The sequence below is a fragment of the Oncorhynchus clarkii genome, chromosome 10, assembly GCF_045791955.1.
Source record: "Oncorhynchus clarkii lewisi isolate Uvic-CL-2024 chromosome 10, UVic_Ocla_1.0, whole genome shotgun sequence".
NCBI lineage: Eukaryota > Metazoa > Chordata > Actinopteri > Salmoniformes > Salmonidae > Oncorhynchus > Oncorhynchus clarkii.
Window position 1 is genome coordinate 47173119 of NC_092156.1, and position 15722 is coordinate 47188840.

The window sequence follows — 15722 nt, forward strand, 5'->3', positions numbered from 1 at the left end:
AGAGCTACATTTCCTTTTCTACACCGACTTGCATATGTATTAGGCCGCCTGTGGGCATATAGATCCACGCAAAAGGCCCCACCACAGTCAGTGTAAGTTGTCAAGGGACCTCCATCCTTTAATACGCCCCCATTTCTTGGATTCAACCTTTTTTTCCCCTCAGCCTTTGGCTTTGTTGATCAAGATATGATTGAAGGTCACACTCAGTAACAATTTATGCCAGTCATGGCTAAACTGCCTATTTCCATATCCAGCGATCCGGTAGTCATTTGCATGAATGTTGATGAACCACAATTCAACCCCACGTAGAACCTTGGACTAATATAAATAGCCCTAGGGAGACCAGCAGAGCAAAGAGGGGGGGGGGGGGGGGGGTGTACAGAGAGACCACCTCAGAGCTGCTCTTATTAGGCTCCCAGCAGAATGTTTCTAACTGCCAAGCTTGTCCTTTCTACACATGAAAACATAATTTATGTTCACGGGCTGTCTGAATATTTCAAACAACATTAGTCACTTGAAATATTAAACAGTACAAGTTTAAGTTATATTCAAAGTCATTTTTTCTCTAACACTCTGATTGGGAGAGACAAACACCTGTGTTTATCATGACATACGGTGGGACCCAGATGCAGACACAGGAGGCAGATGGTTGAAGTCTTACAATGTTTATTCATCCAAAAAGGAGTAGGCAAGAGAATGGTCGTGGACAGGCAAAAAGGTCAAAACCAGATCAGAGTCCAGGAGGTACAGAGTGGCAGACAGGCTCGTGGTCAAGGCAGGCAGGAACAGTCCAGAAACAGGCAAGGGTCAAAACCGGGAGGACTAGAAAAAGGGAGAATAGTAAAAAGCAGGAGAACGGGGGAAAACGCTGGTTGACTTGGAAAAACATACAAGACGAACTGGCACAGAGAGACAGGAAACATGGGGATAAATACACTGGCCCAGAGAGACAGGAAACACAGGGATAAATACACTGGGGAAAACAAGCGACACCTGGAGGGGGTGGAGACAATAGTGAGGACAGGTGAAACAGATCAGGATGCGACAGTGTATTCATTTGGCAATCCTCTCTCTTCTGTTGTGGCTATGATTTATTCTCCATCCTGTACTTTCTAGGTTCCTCATAAGATTAGCACGTGTGCTACTGAACAACACAAGCTCAATCATTCTCACAGTCAGCTAACTCCCTCTGTGCCATTAGACGACAGTAGTGGGATATAAGATACTGTAATCATTTCCCCAGGCAGTGGTTTACATTGAAAGTGTTTTGTGTACCTGAGACGAACATTTGTCATGGCGTCATGTCATAAATTACGAAAACAAACCAAATTAATAATACCTACAGTTCCACCAGAAACAATAAACTTGCTTATGAAACTACAGGCGTTGTATACACAGACACAGGAAGGGAGGGAGTAATTGTTTTATGCACGCAGTCAGGCAGATCTAATATGCAGCAATAAAGCATGTTTTAATTAGAGAATCAAAACGCCACAACGATGCCGTTATTTGTTATGTGTGGATTAGACAGTAAGACACAAGGGCCAGACAAGACAACTCTTTAATCGTCCTACAGTTTTCACACGGCCAAGCAATTGTTCTGATCCCAGTTGCTAAAGCTTTGCTGTGAAAAAACGAAGCTTTAGATAACTTTTCATACACTAACCACGCCTCCAGACGTCTTAAAAACACATTTGATGGATGACGGTACTCTGTAACAGCCATTGCCCAGTAAGCATGTCAAGTTCCAGCTAAATCCGAACCCTGTAAATGCATTGATACCGTACGGCGGGGCTAAGGCTACTTCCTCCAGCTAAATAAGTTGATTAGGCTTGTCCATACGATAATGAAGGCGATAAATTGATGTCAATCATGGCCTAACTGCTTACCTCCAATGTCAAACCTCCCTGTCTTTGCAAACCGAGGTCATTAGCATAGATTTACATGGACTAGATTTCTCAAGCCCTTGTTGAATTTCAATGCTCTTTCAGAAGGTCATAATGGCAGACAGCTTTAGGGTTGGCCACACCTGCTTGTAGTGACCACATTTATTACTACATTTACTGACACTGCCTTTTCTCCTCAAAATAGTTCACTGTGTCTATTCCTTTGATATTTTATATGGGTGAATAATACACTGTGACAGTTGAATACATGTTTGAATTGAAAACATTGTCTCCGAAACTGCGATGACAGTTTGATGGAACATTGTTTGAGAAGAGCTCAGGGCAGTCCAATGATTAATATACTGTATGTGAGAGCTGTCAAAAAAAAAAGTGGTGTCTCATATCAAACATGTGCAGATATGATTTATCGTGAGGTTTCTGTGCCTTGACATGTGAGGACAAACTGATGCAGTCGTGTAATCTCCGGATCAAACTACAGTGAGTTCCAAAAGCATTGGGACAGTGACAAATGTGTTGTTGTTTTGGCTCTGTAATCCAGACCTTTGGGTTTGAAATGATACAACGACTGTGAGGTTAAAGCGCAGACTGTCGACGTCAATTTGAGGGTATTTTCGTCCATTATTGGGTGAACCATTTAGAAATTACAGCACTTTTTGTACATAGTCCCTCCATTTTATGGGACCAGAAGTATTGCTACAAATTCACTTATAATGTGTATTAAAGTAGTCAAAAGTTTAGTATTTCGTCCCGTATTCCGAGTACGCAATGACTACATCAAGCTTGTAATTCTACAAACTTGTTGGATGCAGTTTCTGTTTGTTTTGGTCGTGTTTCAGATTTGTTTTGTTCCCAATAGAAATTAATGGTAAATAATGTATTTTGTCATGTTGGAGTCACTTGTATTGTAAATGAGAATATAATATGTTTTCTATACACTTCGACATTCATGTGGATGCTACCATGGTTATAGGTAGTCATGAATGAATTGTGAATAATGATGAGTGAGAAAGTTACAGATGCACAAGACATGCTAATTACAATAACATGGGAGGTTATAATTTTTTTGGGGGGAATGATATTTATGCCTCTGTAACTTTCTCACTCCTTATTCACGATTCATTCAGGATTAGCCGTACAAATGGTAGCATCCACATGAATATAGAAGTGTTTAATAAACATATTATTTTCTTATTTACAATAAAAGTGACTCCAAAATGACACATGACATTATTTACCATGAATTTATTTTGGGCACAAAATAATCTGAAACACAAAACAAAACAAACAGCAAATGCATCCATTCACAAGCTTTATGTAGTTATTGCGTGCTATGAATATGGGACCAAATACTACACTTTTTACTAGTTTAATACACATATAAGTGAATTTGTCCAAATACTTTTGGTCCCATTTGGTAAAATGGGGGGGCTATGTACAAAAGGAGTTGTCATTTCTAAATCGTTCACCCGAACTATGAAGATGAAGATACCCTCATAAAATCTGACAGTTTGCGCTTTAACCTCATAGTCATTGTATCGTTTCAAAACAGCAACAACAACAAAATGTCACTGTCCCAATACTTTTTGGAACTCACTGTATATGATATTTATGTAGCTTCTGTATATGTCTGGGATATAAATGTATGTCTAGGTACAGAAGGTAGTAGGGAAGAAAAAAAAATGGATGCTTCTGTTTGAGCACAATCATTGCATCATGAAACTAGCACTGTGAAATTGAACCCTTGCCCATAATGAACTGTTTTTCTAATATTGACCTGGTGGAAACAGCAAGGAGTGCAATACTCCAGCCTGAGTTCTCCTGAGGTATTCTCAAGTAATGAACTTTCACTTGCAAGGCTTTATTTTGCGGGGATAACTTTGGTTATTGTTTGATTAATGTTCGACGTTGACCACGAAAGAGTTTTAAAGACTGAATACTGTATAGATAACAAAGCGCCAACGTTGTGTCCTCTTCTTCTCCTCAGTCTCAGAACTCGGATGACATCTTGGTGGCTTCTGCTGAGTGTCCCAGTGATGACGAGGACCTGGAGGAGTGTGAGCCTGGAACAGGTGAGTCTGTCTGTCAGCCCTGGCCTGGGGTTCAGTGTCATACCAAGGCCCTAGGAGGGAACAGGACCTCCTAGGATCACCTACTGTCTTCCTACACTAGGGACCAATAGGCTAGTTTTAATGAGCTCATGGATAAAACCGAATGTAGCCTTGGTCTAGCCCTATCGCTACTTTCAAAGTTGTAATTTTGTCTGTTCTCATCGCTCGTCTTTTCCTCGGCTACTACCTCTGCTTTGAACTCGCTGTTAGGGGAGATTTCACTACTGCCACTAGCTAGCAAGATCTTATCTCAAGATGAGAAGATCTCATGCTATCCTTGTGCACTCCCATAAACAAAATAAGAAACAAACAGGGGGGGGGGGGCGGGGGGGGGTGATAGCTGAGGCCGTCATGTAGGTCTACATTTGGTTGTCGGAGCCAGTGTTCATCATATCAAGCTCATAGAAGGTTCTGGTGTTTGTGGATGACTGATCTTCCTATTCCTACAGCTATCACTGCTTCTGCTCCATATTTCACTACTGCCTGCCTGGCCCTGGCCAGTGTGAGCTGTCAAAGACAAGCTGCAAAGACACAAATGTCCTGGCAGAGTCTGAAAGGCCATTATGGTGAAGGTCAGGAGTAGGGTTGGACAGATCTGTGCCACACCTGGCTCTGAGACAGACAGAGGAACATTTCCTCTTCTACGTTCTAGTCTTTCGCTCGCCAAATCGCGCAAAATGCAGCAGGGCTTCATTGTAGTCACATTCATTACTAGGGTTACTCATGAAATGTATTACATGTACAGTTTGGTCGGACGTTTACATACACTTAGGTTGGAGTCATTACAACTCGTTTTTCAACCACTCCACACATTTCTTGTTAACAAACTATCGTTTTGGTAAGTCGGTTAGGACATCTACTTTGTGCATGACACAAGTCATTTTTCCAACAGTTGTTTACAGACAGGTTATTTCACTTATAAGTCACTCTATCACAATTCCAGTGGGTCAGAAGTGTACATACACTAAGTCGACTGTGCCTTTAAACAGCTTTGAAAATTCCAGAAAATTATGTCATGCTTTAGAAGCTTCTGATAGGCTGATTGACATCATTTGAGTCAATTGGAGGTGTACCTGTGGATGTATTTCAAGGCCTACCTTCAAACTCAGTGTCTCTTTGCTTGACATCATGGGAAAATCAAAAGAAATCATCAAAGACCTCAGAAAAAAAATTGGAGACCTCCACAAGTCTGGTTCATCCTTGGGAGACATTTCCAAATGCCTGAAGGTACCACGTTCATCTGTACGGAAGTATAAACACCATGGGACCACGCAGCCGTCATACTGCTCAGGAAGGAGATGCGTTCTGTCTCCTAGAGATGAATGTACTTTGGTGTGAAAAGTGCAAATCAATCCCAGAACAACAGCAAAGGACCTTGTGAAAATGCTGGAGGAAACAGGTACAAAAGTATCTATATCCACAGTAAAACAAGTCCTATATTGACATAACCTGAAAGGCCGCTCAGCAAGGAAGAAGCCACTGCTCCAAAACCGCCATATAAAAGCCAAACTACGGTTTGCAACTGTACAGGGGACAAAGATCGTCTACTGGTCTGATGAAACAAAAATAGAACTGTTTGTCCATAATGACCATCATTATGTTTGGAGGAAAAAGGGGGATGCTTGCAAGCCGAAGAACACCATCACAACCGTGAAGAATGGGGGTGGCAGCATCATGTTGTGGGGGTGCTTTGCTGTAGGAGGGACTGGTGCATTTCACAAAATAGATTGCATAATGAAGCAGGAAAATTATGTGGATGTATTGAAGCAACATCTCAAAACAGTCATAAAATAATGTATATGTTGAAAGATAATGATAAAATAATTCCACTCTGAAACCTTATAATTGAATGAAATTGATTAGAATCATAAAATTATAATGTTGTGATGTGTGTAGTTTTAGTCAGAATTAGATTAAACAATGTATCTGTATAGTGGAAAATCACAGACTGTCTGAGCAAGGCATAGCTTAGGATTTGAACTTGTATGTGTGTGCCTGTAACGGCCGTTTGAAGAAGGTGAGGACCAATGCGCAGCATGGTAAGTGTCCATATTTTTAATAAAGTAATAGAACACTGAACAAAAACAACAAAGTGAACGAACGAAAACTAAACAGTTCTGTCTGGTGCAGATACAAACACTCAACAGAAAACAATCACCCACGAAACACAGGTGGAAAAGGCTACCTAAGTATGATTCTCAATCAGAGACAACTAATGACACCTGCCTCTGATTGAGAACCATACCAGGCCAAACACAAAATAGAAAAACGAACATATACAACTCACCCCCTGATCATACTAAAACAAAGACATAACAAAAGAACTAAGGTCAGAACGTGACAGTACCCCCCCCAACCCCAAAGGTGCGGACTCTGGCCGCAAAACCTGAACCTATAGGGGAGGGTCTGGGTGGGTGTCTGTCCGCGGTGGCAGCTCTGGCGCGGGACGTGGACCCCTCTCCATCATAGTCTTTACCCGCTTCTTAACCCGCCTCTGTGGCGCCTTTCGAGCGGCAACTCTCACCGCCGACCTCGGACTGGGGACCCTAGCAACGGGTCCCGAATGGACGGGAGATTCCGGCAGCACTGGACAGGCGGGAGACTCCGGCGGTACCGGAGTGAAGGGCGACTCCGGCAGCACCGGACCGGCGGGAGTCTCTGGCAGCTCCGACGTGAAGGGCGACTCCGACAGCTCCTGGCTGACGGGCGGCTCTGGCAGCTCCTGACTGACGGACGGCTCTGGCAGCTCCTGACTGACGGACGGCTCTGGCAGCTCAAGATATTTTTGGGGCTGCCTCTCGTCCTCATATCGCCGCCTCTCAGCTTTCGCTGCCTCCAGCTCTGCCTTGGGGCGGCGATATTCCCCAGCCTGTGCCCAGGGTCCTTCTCCATCCAGAATCTCCTCCCATGTCCATGAGTCCCGAGATTTCTGCTGCTGCCCGATACCACGCTGCTTGGTCCTTTGGTGGTGGGTGATTCTGTAACGGCCGTTGGCGGTGGAAGAAGGTGAGGACTAATGCGCAGCGTGGTAAGTGTCCATATTTTTATAACGTAATAGAACACTGAACAAAAACAACAAAGTGAACAAACTAAACCAAAACAGTTATGTCTGGTGCAGATACAAACACTCAACAGAAAACAATCACCCACGAAACACAGGTGGGAAAAGGCTACCTAAGTATGATTCTCAATCAGAGACAACTAACGACACCTGCCTCTGATTGAGAACCATACCAGGCCAAACACAAAACACAACATAGAAAAACGAACATAGACAACCCACCCAACCTGACCATACTAAAACAAAGACATAACAAAAGAAGTAAGATCAGAACGTGACAGTGCCGAAAAAAAAAAACGAGAACAGTTAAACTGTGTTTGGACCGACCTGGCTAGGCCTCTGAGGAACTTATGATGGCATAGGGAGTACTTCTCAAGGTTACCCTAATCTCGGGGGAATGGAATTGTCGGCTGGGTAGTGATACACAGTGGTGAGAACTATGGAGAAGGATAAAACTCACCTACTGTTTGTGTGGAAGTATGTGCGCAGCTATAAAATTGATTTCTTTGTATAATGGACTTTAGAACGTTCTCTGAATAAACGGTACTAATCTTTTGCATAAGCTGAGTCTTTGCCTAATTATTATTACACCCATAGTCTTTCAAACCTCTGGAATTGGTCAAAGCTATTGATTGATAGTTATTATCATTGGGATTGAAAATACTCATGACAATCAGTCAGGAAGTTAAAGCTTGATTGCAAATGGGTCTTCCAAATGGACAATGACCCAAAGCATACTTCCAAAGTTGTGGCAAAATGGCTTAAGGACTACAAAGTCAAGGTATTGGAGTGGCCATCACAAAGCCCTGACCTCAATCCTGTAGAGAATTTGTAGGCAGAACTGAAAATTGTGTGCGAGCAAGGAGGCTACCCAAAACGTTTGACCCAAGTTAAACAATTTAAAGGCAATGCTACCAAATACTAATTGAGTGTGTGTAAACGTATGACCCACTGGGAATGTGATAAAATAAATAAAATCTGAAATAAATCATTCTCTCTACTATTATTCTGACATTTCACATTCTTTAAAATAAAGTGGTGATCCTAACTGACCTAAGACAGGGAATTGTTACTCTGATTAAATGTCCGGAAATGTGAAAAACTGAGTTTAAATGTATTTGGCTAAGGTGTATGCAAACCTCCGACTTCAACTGTACGAAACAAGAGGCTGCTGAAGGGAGGACGGCTCATAATAATGGCTGGAACAGAGCAAATGAAATGGCATGAAACACCTGGACCACCATGTGTTTGATGTATTTGATACCATTCCAGTTATTCCGCTCCAGCCATTACCACGAGCCTGTCATCCCCAATTAAGGTGCCACCAACCTCCTGTGATGTAAGAAGGGGTCGTATTTTCTGACTCGCCTGTGTGATAAAAGGCTTGTTTTCATGCAAATGTTTCAAGAGTTTCAAAAGCGACATTAGATCATGATAGACGATTGCCCTTACTTGTCGCCAGTTTGCCCTATAAAGATGTCACAATTTATCCAGACAAATGGTCATTGTCATGAGCCTTCTTTCTCCACCTATCCTCTTGCCCCTCCCTGACACTCCCTTTTATCAATGACACTGTCAGTAGAGGTGAATCGGGCCCTTGTCTTGTTTTCGTTGTCTTCCTAACCTTGATATTTGTCTCGATTTTTTTTGGTCATTTTGTTGAGGTGGCTTGAGGAGGTGTGGTTATGTTCCTATCAACATCAAGGATGTTCAACCTCAGGAAACTAGCAAATATTGTTACTGGCATGCACACATCCGTCTGCAACTGCAAATCAAATGATTAAGGATGTATGTCAATGTTATGCAGCTGTTTTTGAATTTGTTTTTCTCTTCATGCAAAAATCATGTGGCAATATGTTGATGTACGTAAGTGACCTTATCCCATGGTTTGCTGTCTTTTTTTATTTGTATTAAGAGATGTCCAGAAATGTGATCTTGTAAGCAAATCCATATTTTAGATAATACTGTATACTTAAATATCTTCCATATTAATTATCTTGCCCCTACATGGCGTAATATTACATGATTAGGAACATTGTAGCTATATAATGAGCACATTGTGTTTGTAATGTAATGAGCACAATTGTTCATTATTCGTGTCTGGGGTCTCCTAATGCTCCTCTAATGTGTGTATCCTGCCCTCTCTTTTTCTTTTCTAGGAGGTGAATTAGTGTTGCCTATAATAACAGTGGATTCCCTTGAGCCCCCATCCATCGCCACCCGTTACCCTGCTATCCCCCCTCCTCCCACCTCCCTGTCCCCACTTGAGACCACCAAAGTGTCCCTGATGCTGTCCAACCCTCACCCTCCCTGCCCCCCGGATCAGGAGGACTGCGGTGACCCTGTTGAGGTCTCGGCCTTCGGTTCTGGGGAGATGACGGAATCAGATGATGAGGACTTTTACAAAAACTCCCCTCTGGTCACTGATAGGACAGTCCTGCATCCTCCTCCTCCCCCCGCCGTCGGTGAGGGCGGGGCACAGAAACCCCACAATCCCCGCCCCCTTCCTTATGCTCCCACCACCAACCCTGACCAGCTCCACATCCCTGCGGGCAAAATGAACACCCGTGACCAGGTGCTTCTGCCCCCTGCCCCTCCGTCATCCCGGTATACACCTGGACTAACTTACCCCCCCAATTTCCCCCATGTGCCCACAGCCGACCCTACAGCCCCCGGTGAGAAGGTCATGCACCCCGGCCTGGTGGATAGGATCGGAGAGTCCAGTAGCACCACAGGGATGGTGGTTGGCATTGTGGCAGCTGCTGCCCTCTGCATTCTCATCCTCCTCTACGCCATGTACAAGTACCGCAACCGTGACGAGGGCTCCTACCAGACGGACCAGGGACACAACTTCATCAGCAACCCAGTTTCCGAGGGCAATGGGGCCATGGTCAAGCTAGAGAAGACACCAAGCACAACCACGGCTGCAGTAGCTAAGACAGTAACCAAGGGCAAGAAGAACAAAGACAAAGAGTATTATGTCTAAGAGAGGGATGGATAGAGAAGGAGAGAACGAGAGAGATAGGCTAGAGCAGGGTTTCCCAACTCCAGTCCTCGAATACCCCAGAGAAGCACACCTGATTCAACTTGTCAACTAATCATCAAGCCCTCAATCAGTTGAATCAGGTGAGTTTGTCCGGGGCAGCAACAAAGATGTGTGCTGTTGGGGGTACTCTGGGACTGTTGGGGTACACTGGGATAGAGGAAAATCATGGAAAGGGGGTTCTCACAAAGAATTTCACTTCCACATTATCGTCTAGATAAATATCCAAAGTGTAGGGTGTAATTTACATTTGTGGCACAAAAAAAAAATCAAATTTGCGATCAGTATTTCCACAATTCCTGTTAAATTATGCTTTGAGAATTTGTATCACATACCAAATATTGTATTGGATAACATACCATTTCATACAGGATAAGAAGCATATCCATTTAGCTGTGTTTGTATATAGCACCAATATCTATCAACTGTATGGTTATGGTTCCCAGTGAAAACTCAGTTTAAATCATTGTACTATAGAACCAGGTTTGCATGAATGTCAGTTCATCATGCTCTATCTCAAGTCCCTATGTCTTTGTAATGAAGTCAGCGGTATCAGTGTGTACTGAAAGGTCATTATGGTAGATAAGGACAGAGCAACCCAGTAGAGTTTACTAGATTAAACTAAAGCCATACCCATATTTGGAGATTGGGTGACCCACCTTCTCTGCAGACTAGCCTACCCCATTTTGTGTTATCCCACGTAAAACGGCTTTCAACTCTGTCTATCTCTCTGGTTGTCCATGGTGCTATGTTAATGGTCCAATATCATTGAACCATGTTTCCTTTTGGGAAAATACAGGTTTTCAAAGGGAATACACCAGTTCACAGCATAATTTAGCCAACAAACCCACACCATTGGATGGATGAGATGAGCTGGATTCTCTCATCTCTGTGTGAGAAGAGATCACCAAACCGACAGTGTCATTCATTCCATCCAAGTTCCTCAAGCTTAACAAATCTCAAAAAGCAAAACGCTACTGTAGCAAAGACATTGCTCTGTAAACATATTTGTATGTATAGATGTATTGGGTTTGAAAAAGCATTGCTTCTGTGTTTGTTGGAGTAGACAGGGGGGGGGGGGGGAAACAGACATTAAAAAGATACTACATGTGAGAGATGTTCTGCCCCCACGGTTACCACTGTCAACACTCCAGCCAGATCCCCCTATGAGGAAAGTAGAGACAGTGAATATGAAAGGGAGCTGCAGGACACAGTCACTTTTGAATAACTTTTTCTGGTTGTTCCTGTGGGAGGGGGGGGTTGGGGGGGGACATGTCCAAGCTTGTGTCAAGAGGCTGGCTTTCGCTTTCCTTCTTCAAAATTGGCACACAAAAAAAAACTGGAAAGGCACAAACAGTAGAAAAATCTCTTTGAGAGATAAATACTGTGTTACCTTTGAAAGCAAACCAAACATGTATTCTGGTTTTTCTACCCATGAATAAAAGACTGTTCTGTGAGATGAACTATTGAAGGTTTGTGAATTGTATAGCTACTTCTCAGATACTTCTGTGTATCTCTTGTTACCATTCCTGCAGTTCCGTTTAAAAAAAAACAACATTTTAATCCGATACAGATGAAAGGGAACATTTTGTCTATGATGAGACACCATTGTCTGACTACAGAGAAACATTATAAGTATTTAATTTTTTGCAATGTTGAATAACATGACATTTCCATTAAGGACAGGTTAGTGATTGTATGTAAACGTATCAAGAGAAAACACAAAGGATGATGTGCACTCTTTTGATTCATTTCTTCATTTCATGTACATTGAAAAACCTGGCTATCTTTGTCTGTTGTTGCCATTCTCTCTGTTGTATCATGTTTACATTTTCAATTCCTGTCATTTCATCTTGGGTTTTTTTATGACGTGCCATTTAACATAAACTTCTCAGAGTATATCCCTGTCCTAACTCAATGATATTGTAAAGTGTTCCTGTGAAATTAACCTTAATATGTGTACAGTACATTGACAGAGGGGAAATACAATTGGTTATATACTTCGTATACTCCTGTGTTGTGTGGCTTTTTTATGGGTGCAAAGGCCTCATCAAATGAATGGGTGGCACTTGAACTACTACACACAGCCAGTGGCGTCATTAGGCCGGGGCTTCCGGGGCTTCAACCCTGGATGTTTTTGGTCCAGCCCTGAACCTTTATATGGTCCAAAATTGTTTTTTCATTTTTTTGTTACATTTCAGTGTGATGAGTTTGCATAACCACACATCAATTGCACTATTCAGGATCAAAAATAAAAAAGAATGACACATTTTAATAACAAAAATAAACAATCCAATATACTGCACTAGGAAGAAGCCCCTGGAGTGACGCAGTGCCTGCTGTGATTGGTGGAGATTTCACAAAGCAGTGGACCACTCACATCCCTTGACCCCTCCCCTACAGCACCAGATAGATGTCAATGTCATCACTCAGCAAAATGCCTGTTACTCAGTCAGAGTCTGCATCATCTTTCTTTTGACAGAGAGGCAAAGAAATGCAAGCAGGTTGAGGATGCAGTGAATGGGGTGGAAAGGGCAGAACAGCTAGAAAGGCAAAGTGCATCAGCAGAGTTAGCCACAGGTTTGTGCAGGGTTGGTGGTAGCTAACTAGCTAGTCTCCCTCAGTATAAGGGTTGGCTAATGCTGATATGCTAGCGTTAGCGCTCAGGAATCTAAAGCCAGTCAGAGTTAATTAACAGTATATTTAGTGAATGGGCAAGCTTGGGATGTTTGATATAAGTCATGATATTAGGAAAAGTGTTTATTTCCAGTGAGCGTATTTAAATGGGTTTAGTTTCTGTAGCTAGCTTGGCTGGCTAGTTCGATAGCTACTGGCTGGCTAGCTAGCTGAGACCGAAGAGATGAGACATTTCTACCTGAAGCACATATCTTCTGACAGTGACACAGTGCCCCCCTGTGGACTGAAGCTGAAATTTAATACAAGATTATGTTTAACCCTGTTTAAAATGAGCAATGTTGAGGTGGTAGAACTGGCTAAATGAAATGAGTCGTAGAGGTCTTATAACCTATTCCATTCGACAGTTAAACATGCTTGGCTCATGTTGGATATTTCCATATAGGCCATGTAACTATTTGTAAAGAAACTTCCCATCATTAAATTGGTGAAAATATTTAATTGAACTTTTATTTTTATTACCCTTTTTATTCACCTAGGAAATTACTTTTTCTATTGTTGTTGCATTGTCGAGAGGTTAACCTGCAAGTAAGAATTTCCTTGCATTGTGTACTTCGTGTATATCATGTGTGGGAGAGGGCAGCCAGAAAGAGAGGGAAAAAGATGGCCAGCTTGAAGGTGAACAAAACATTGAAAATACATAGGCCCTTAAGCTATGTGTTCACAAATGTTATGTAATCTAAAAAGCTCACATTGGCTGGTAGAACTGATTGAATTATATGAATCATGGGGCCTCCCGGGTGGCGCAGTGGTTAAGGGCGCTGTACTGCAGTGCCAGCTGTGCCACCAGAGACTCTGGGTTTGCGCCCAGGCTCTGTCTGTGGGGTGACGCACAATTAGCGTCGTCCGGGTTAGGGAGGGCTTGGCCGTTAGGGATGTCCTTGTCTCATCGCGCACCAGCGACTCCTGTGGCGGGCCGGGCGCAGTGCGCGCTAACCAAGGTTGCCAGGTGTTTCCTCCGACACATTGGTGCGGCTGGCTTCCGGGTTGGATGCGCGCTGTGTTAAGAAGCAGTGCGGCTTGGTTGGGTTGTGTATCGGAGGATGCATGACTTTCAACCTTCGTCTCTCCCGAGCCCGTACGGGAGTTGTAGCGATGAGATAAGTTAGTAGCTACTAAAACAATTGGATACCACGGAATTGGGGAGAAAAAGGGGGTAACATTTTAACTAAAAAATCCAATGAATCATAGGTCTTATGACTTCTTTCATTCTACAGGTCTGTTTTTGGCTCATGTCACTTTATATTCATATAACCTAGGGGCTATGTACTGTAGCTTCTTATCTGTCATGTTTGGAGTGGTGCTGCGCTGTTATGTGGACACTTGAATTTTTCTTTACAGTTGAGTTCCCTGGTCGTGCCAGTTTACAGTGACTTACAAGAGTAATTGCCCCTAAAAACCAAAATCTCATTTAGAAAAGAGACTATGTGGCGTCAATATGAGTCAGAAACATTTATTCTACTGTCAAAATTGACTACAAAGTGTAAATAGGATCATTTTGATTATAAAGTTAGTCTTGTACGAAACTCAATTTTTTGAGACTTGTGGTCATAACTGCATCACAATGTAAATGAAGGTTGGGTTTGTTTCAAACCTGCCCACATGCCCACAGCTGGCAGCACACGAGTAATCATAAATTCGGAGTGCAGCTGTACGCTACCCAATCGTAATACATGTGGTAAATATGGGTTGTCTTTGGATATCCCTATGGGGCTAGTTAGGGCCCATCGGTAAATTACACAATGTACATGGGACAATATATTAAAATTCCAATAGCTTAAAACCTCAAATCAACGATAAACTGTAGAAATTCATTTACAAATATTGAATGCATTTAATGAGAAAACTTAAAGGTGTCCAACATGAAAATAGTGTCTAATTTGCATTGTGTCATTTATTGTATAGCCCGGAGATAGGCTATCCAAAGTCTAAGTCAGGTCCCACATACCAGCCGACTGAAGCTAATTGGCAAAGTAATTTGGCTAAATCTTCCCAGTGGCTAAAGTACTTAAGTAAAAATACATTAAAGTACTACTTAAGTCGTTTTTCCTTCACTACATTCCTAAAAAAAATAATGTACTTTTTACTCCGTACATTTTCCCTGACACCCAAAAGTACTTGTTACATTTTAAATGCTTAGCAGGACAGACAATTGTCCAATTCACACACTTATCAAGAGAACTTCCCTGGTCATCCTTAATGCCTCTGATCTGGCGGACTCACAAAACACAAATGCTTTGTTTGTAAATTATGTCTGAGTGTTGGATTGTGTCCCTGGCTATCCATACATTTAAAAACAAGAAAATTGTGGCGTCTGCTTTGCTTAATAAAAGGAATTTTTAATTATTTGTACTTTTACTTTTGATACTTGAGTATATTTTAGCAATGACATTACTTTTGATACTTATATTTAAAATCAAATACTTTTTGACTTTTACTCAAGTTGTATTTTACTGGATTACTTTTACTTGAGGCCTTTTCTATTAAGGTATCTTTACTTTTACTCAAGTATGACAATTGGGTAATTTTTTCACCACTGACTCTTCTCACCTGTGAACACACTCATGAAACACCCACATCAAACCATACCCTGAAACCAACTCACATCTGAATTTAGTCATAGCCCCTAGCATTTCTTCATGAACCAAATCTAAAACGAGGCCAAATCAGGATCACCCTGTAAAACTAACAACATTGCACTTCTACCTTTTAGATGAGCCAAGGGGGAGGACAGATGAGAACAGCAGGCCAGTGGAACAGGCCAGTGGAGCATTTAGAACAGCAGCAGCCAGGGGCAAATGGTAGGGAAGAGGATCATTTAGATGACTCAGACACTGGCCCAAAACGAGTTCAGCTACCCCAGTATCCCCTTGACTGTTTTGGATTGCAAAACTAAAGAGACACTCCAG

General features: G+C 42.3%; 1 protein-coding gene across 2 annotated transcripts in view; it reads left to right on the forward strand.

The window, feature by feature from the left end:
- LOC139418651 (neurexin-2-like) overlaps window positions 1-10373 on the forward strand; it is a 329179-nt gene extending 318806 nt beyond the window's left edge. The window contains exons 19-21 of one of the 2 annotated variants that reach the window (XM_071168270.1): window positions 3884-3976; window positions 5715-5723; window positions 9236-10373. In XM_071168270.1, coding sequence (XP_071024371.1) covers window positions 3884-3976; window positions 5715-5723; window positions 9236-10062 — 929 coding nt within the window. In that variant the 3' untranslated portion in view covers window positions 10063-10373. The remainder of the gene's footprint in view (window positions 1-3883; window positions 3977-5714; window positions 5724-9235) is intronic. The other variant, XM_071168271.1, reaches the window with a different exon arrangement.
- The last annotated feature ends 5349 nt before the right edge of the window (window positions 10374-15722 follow it).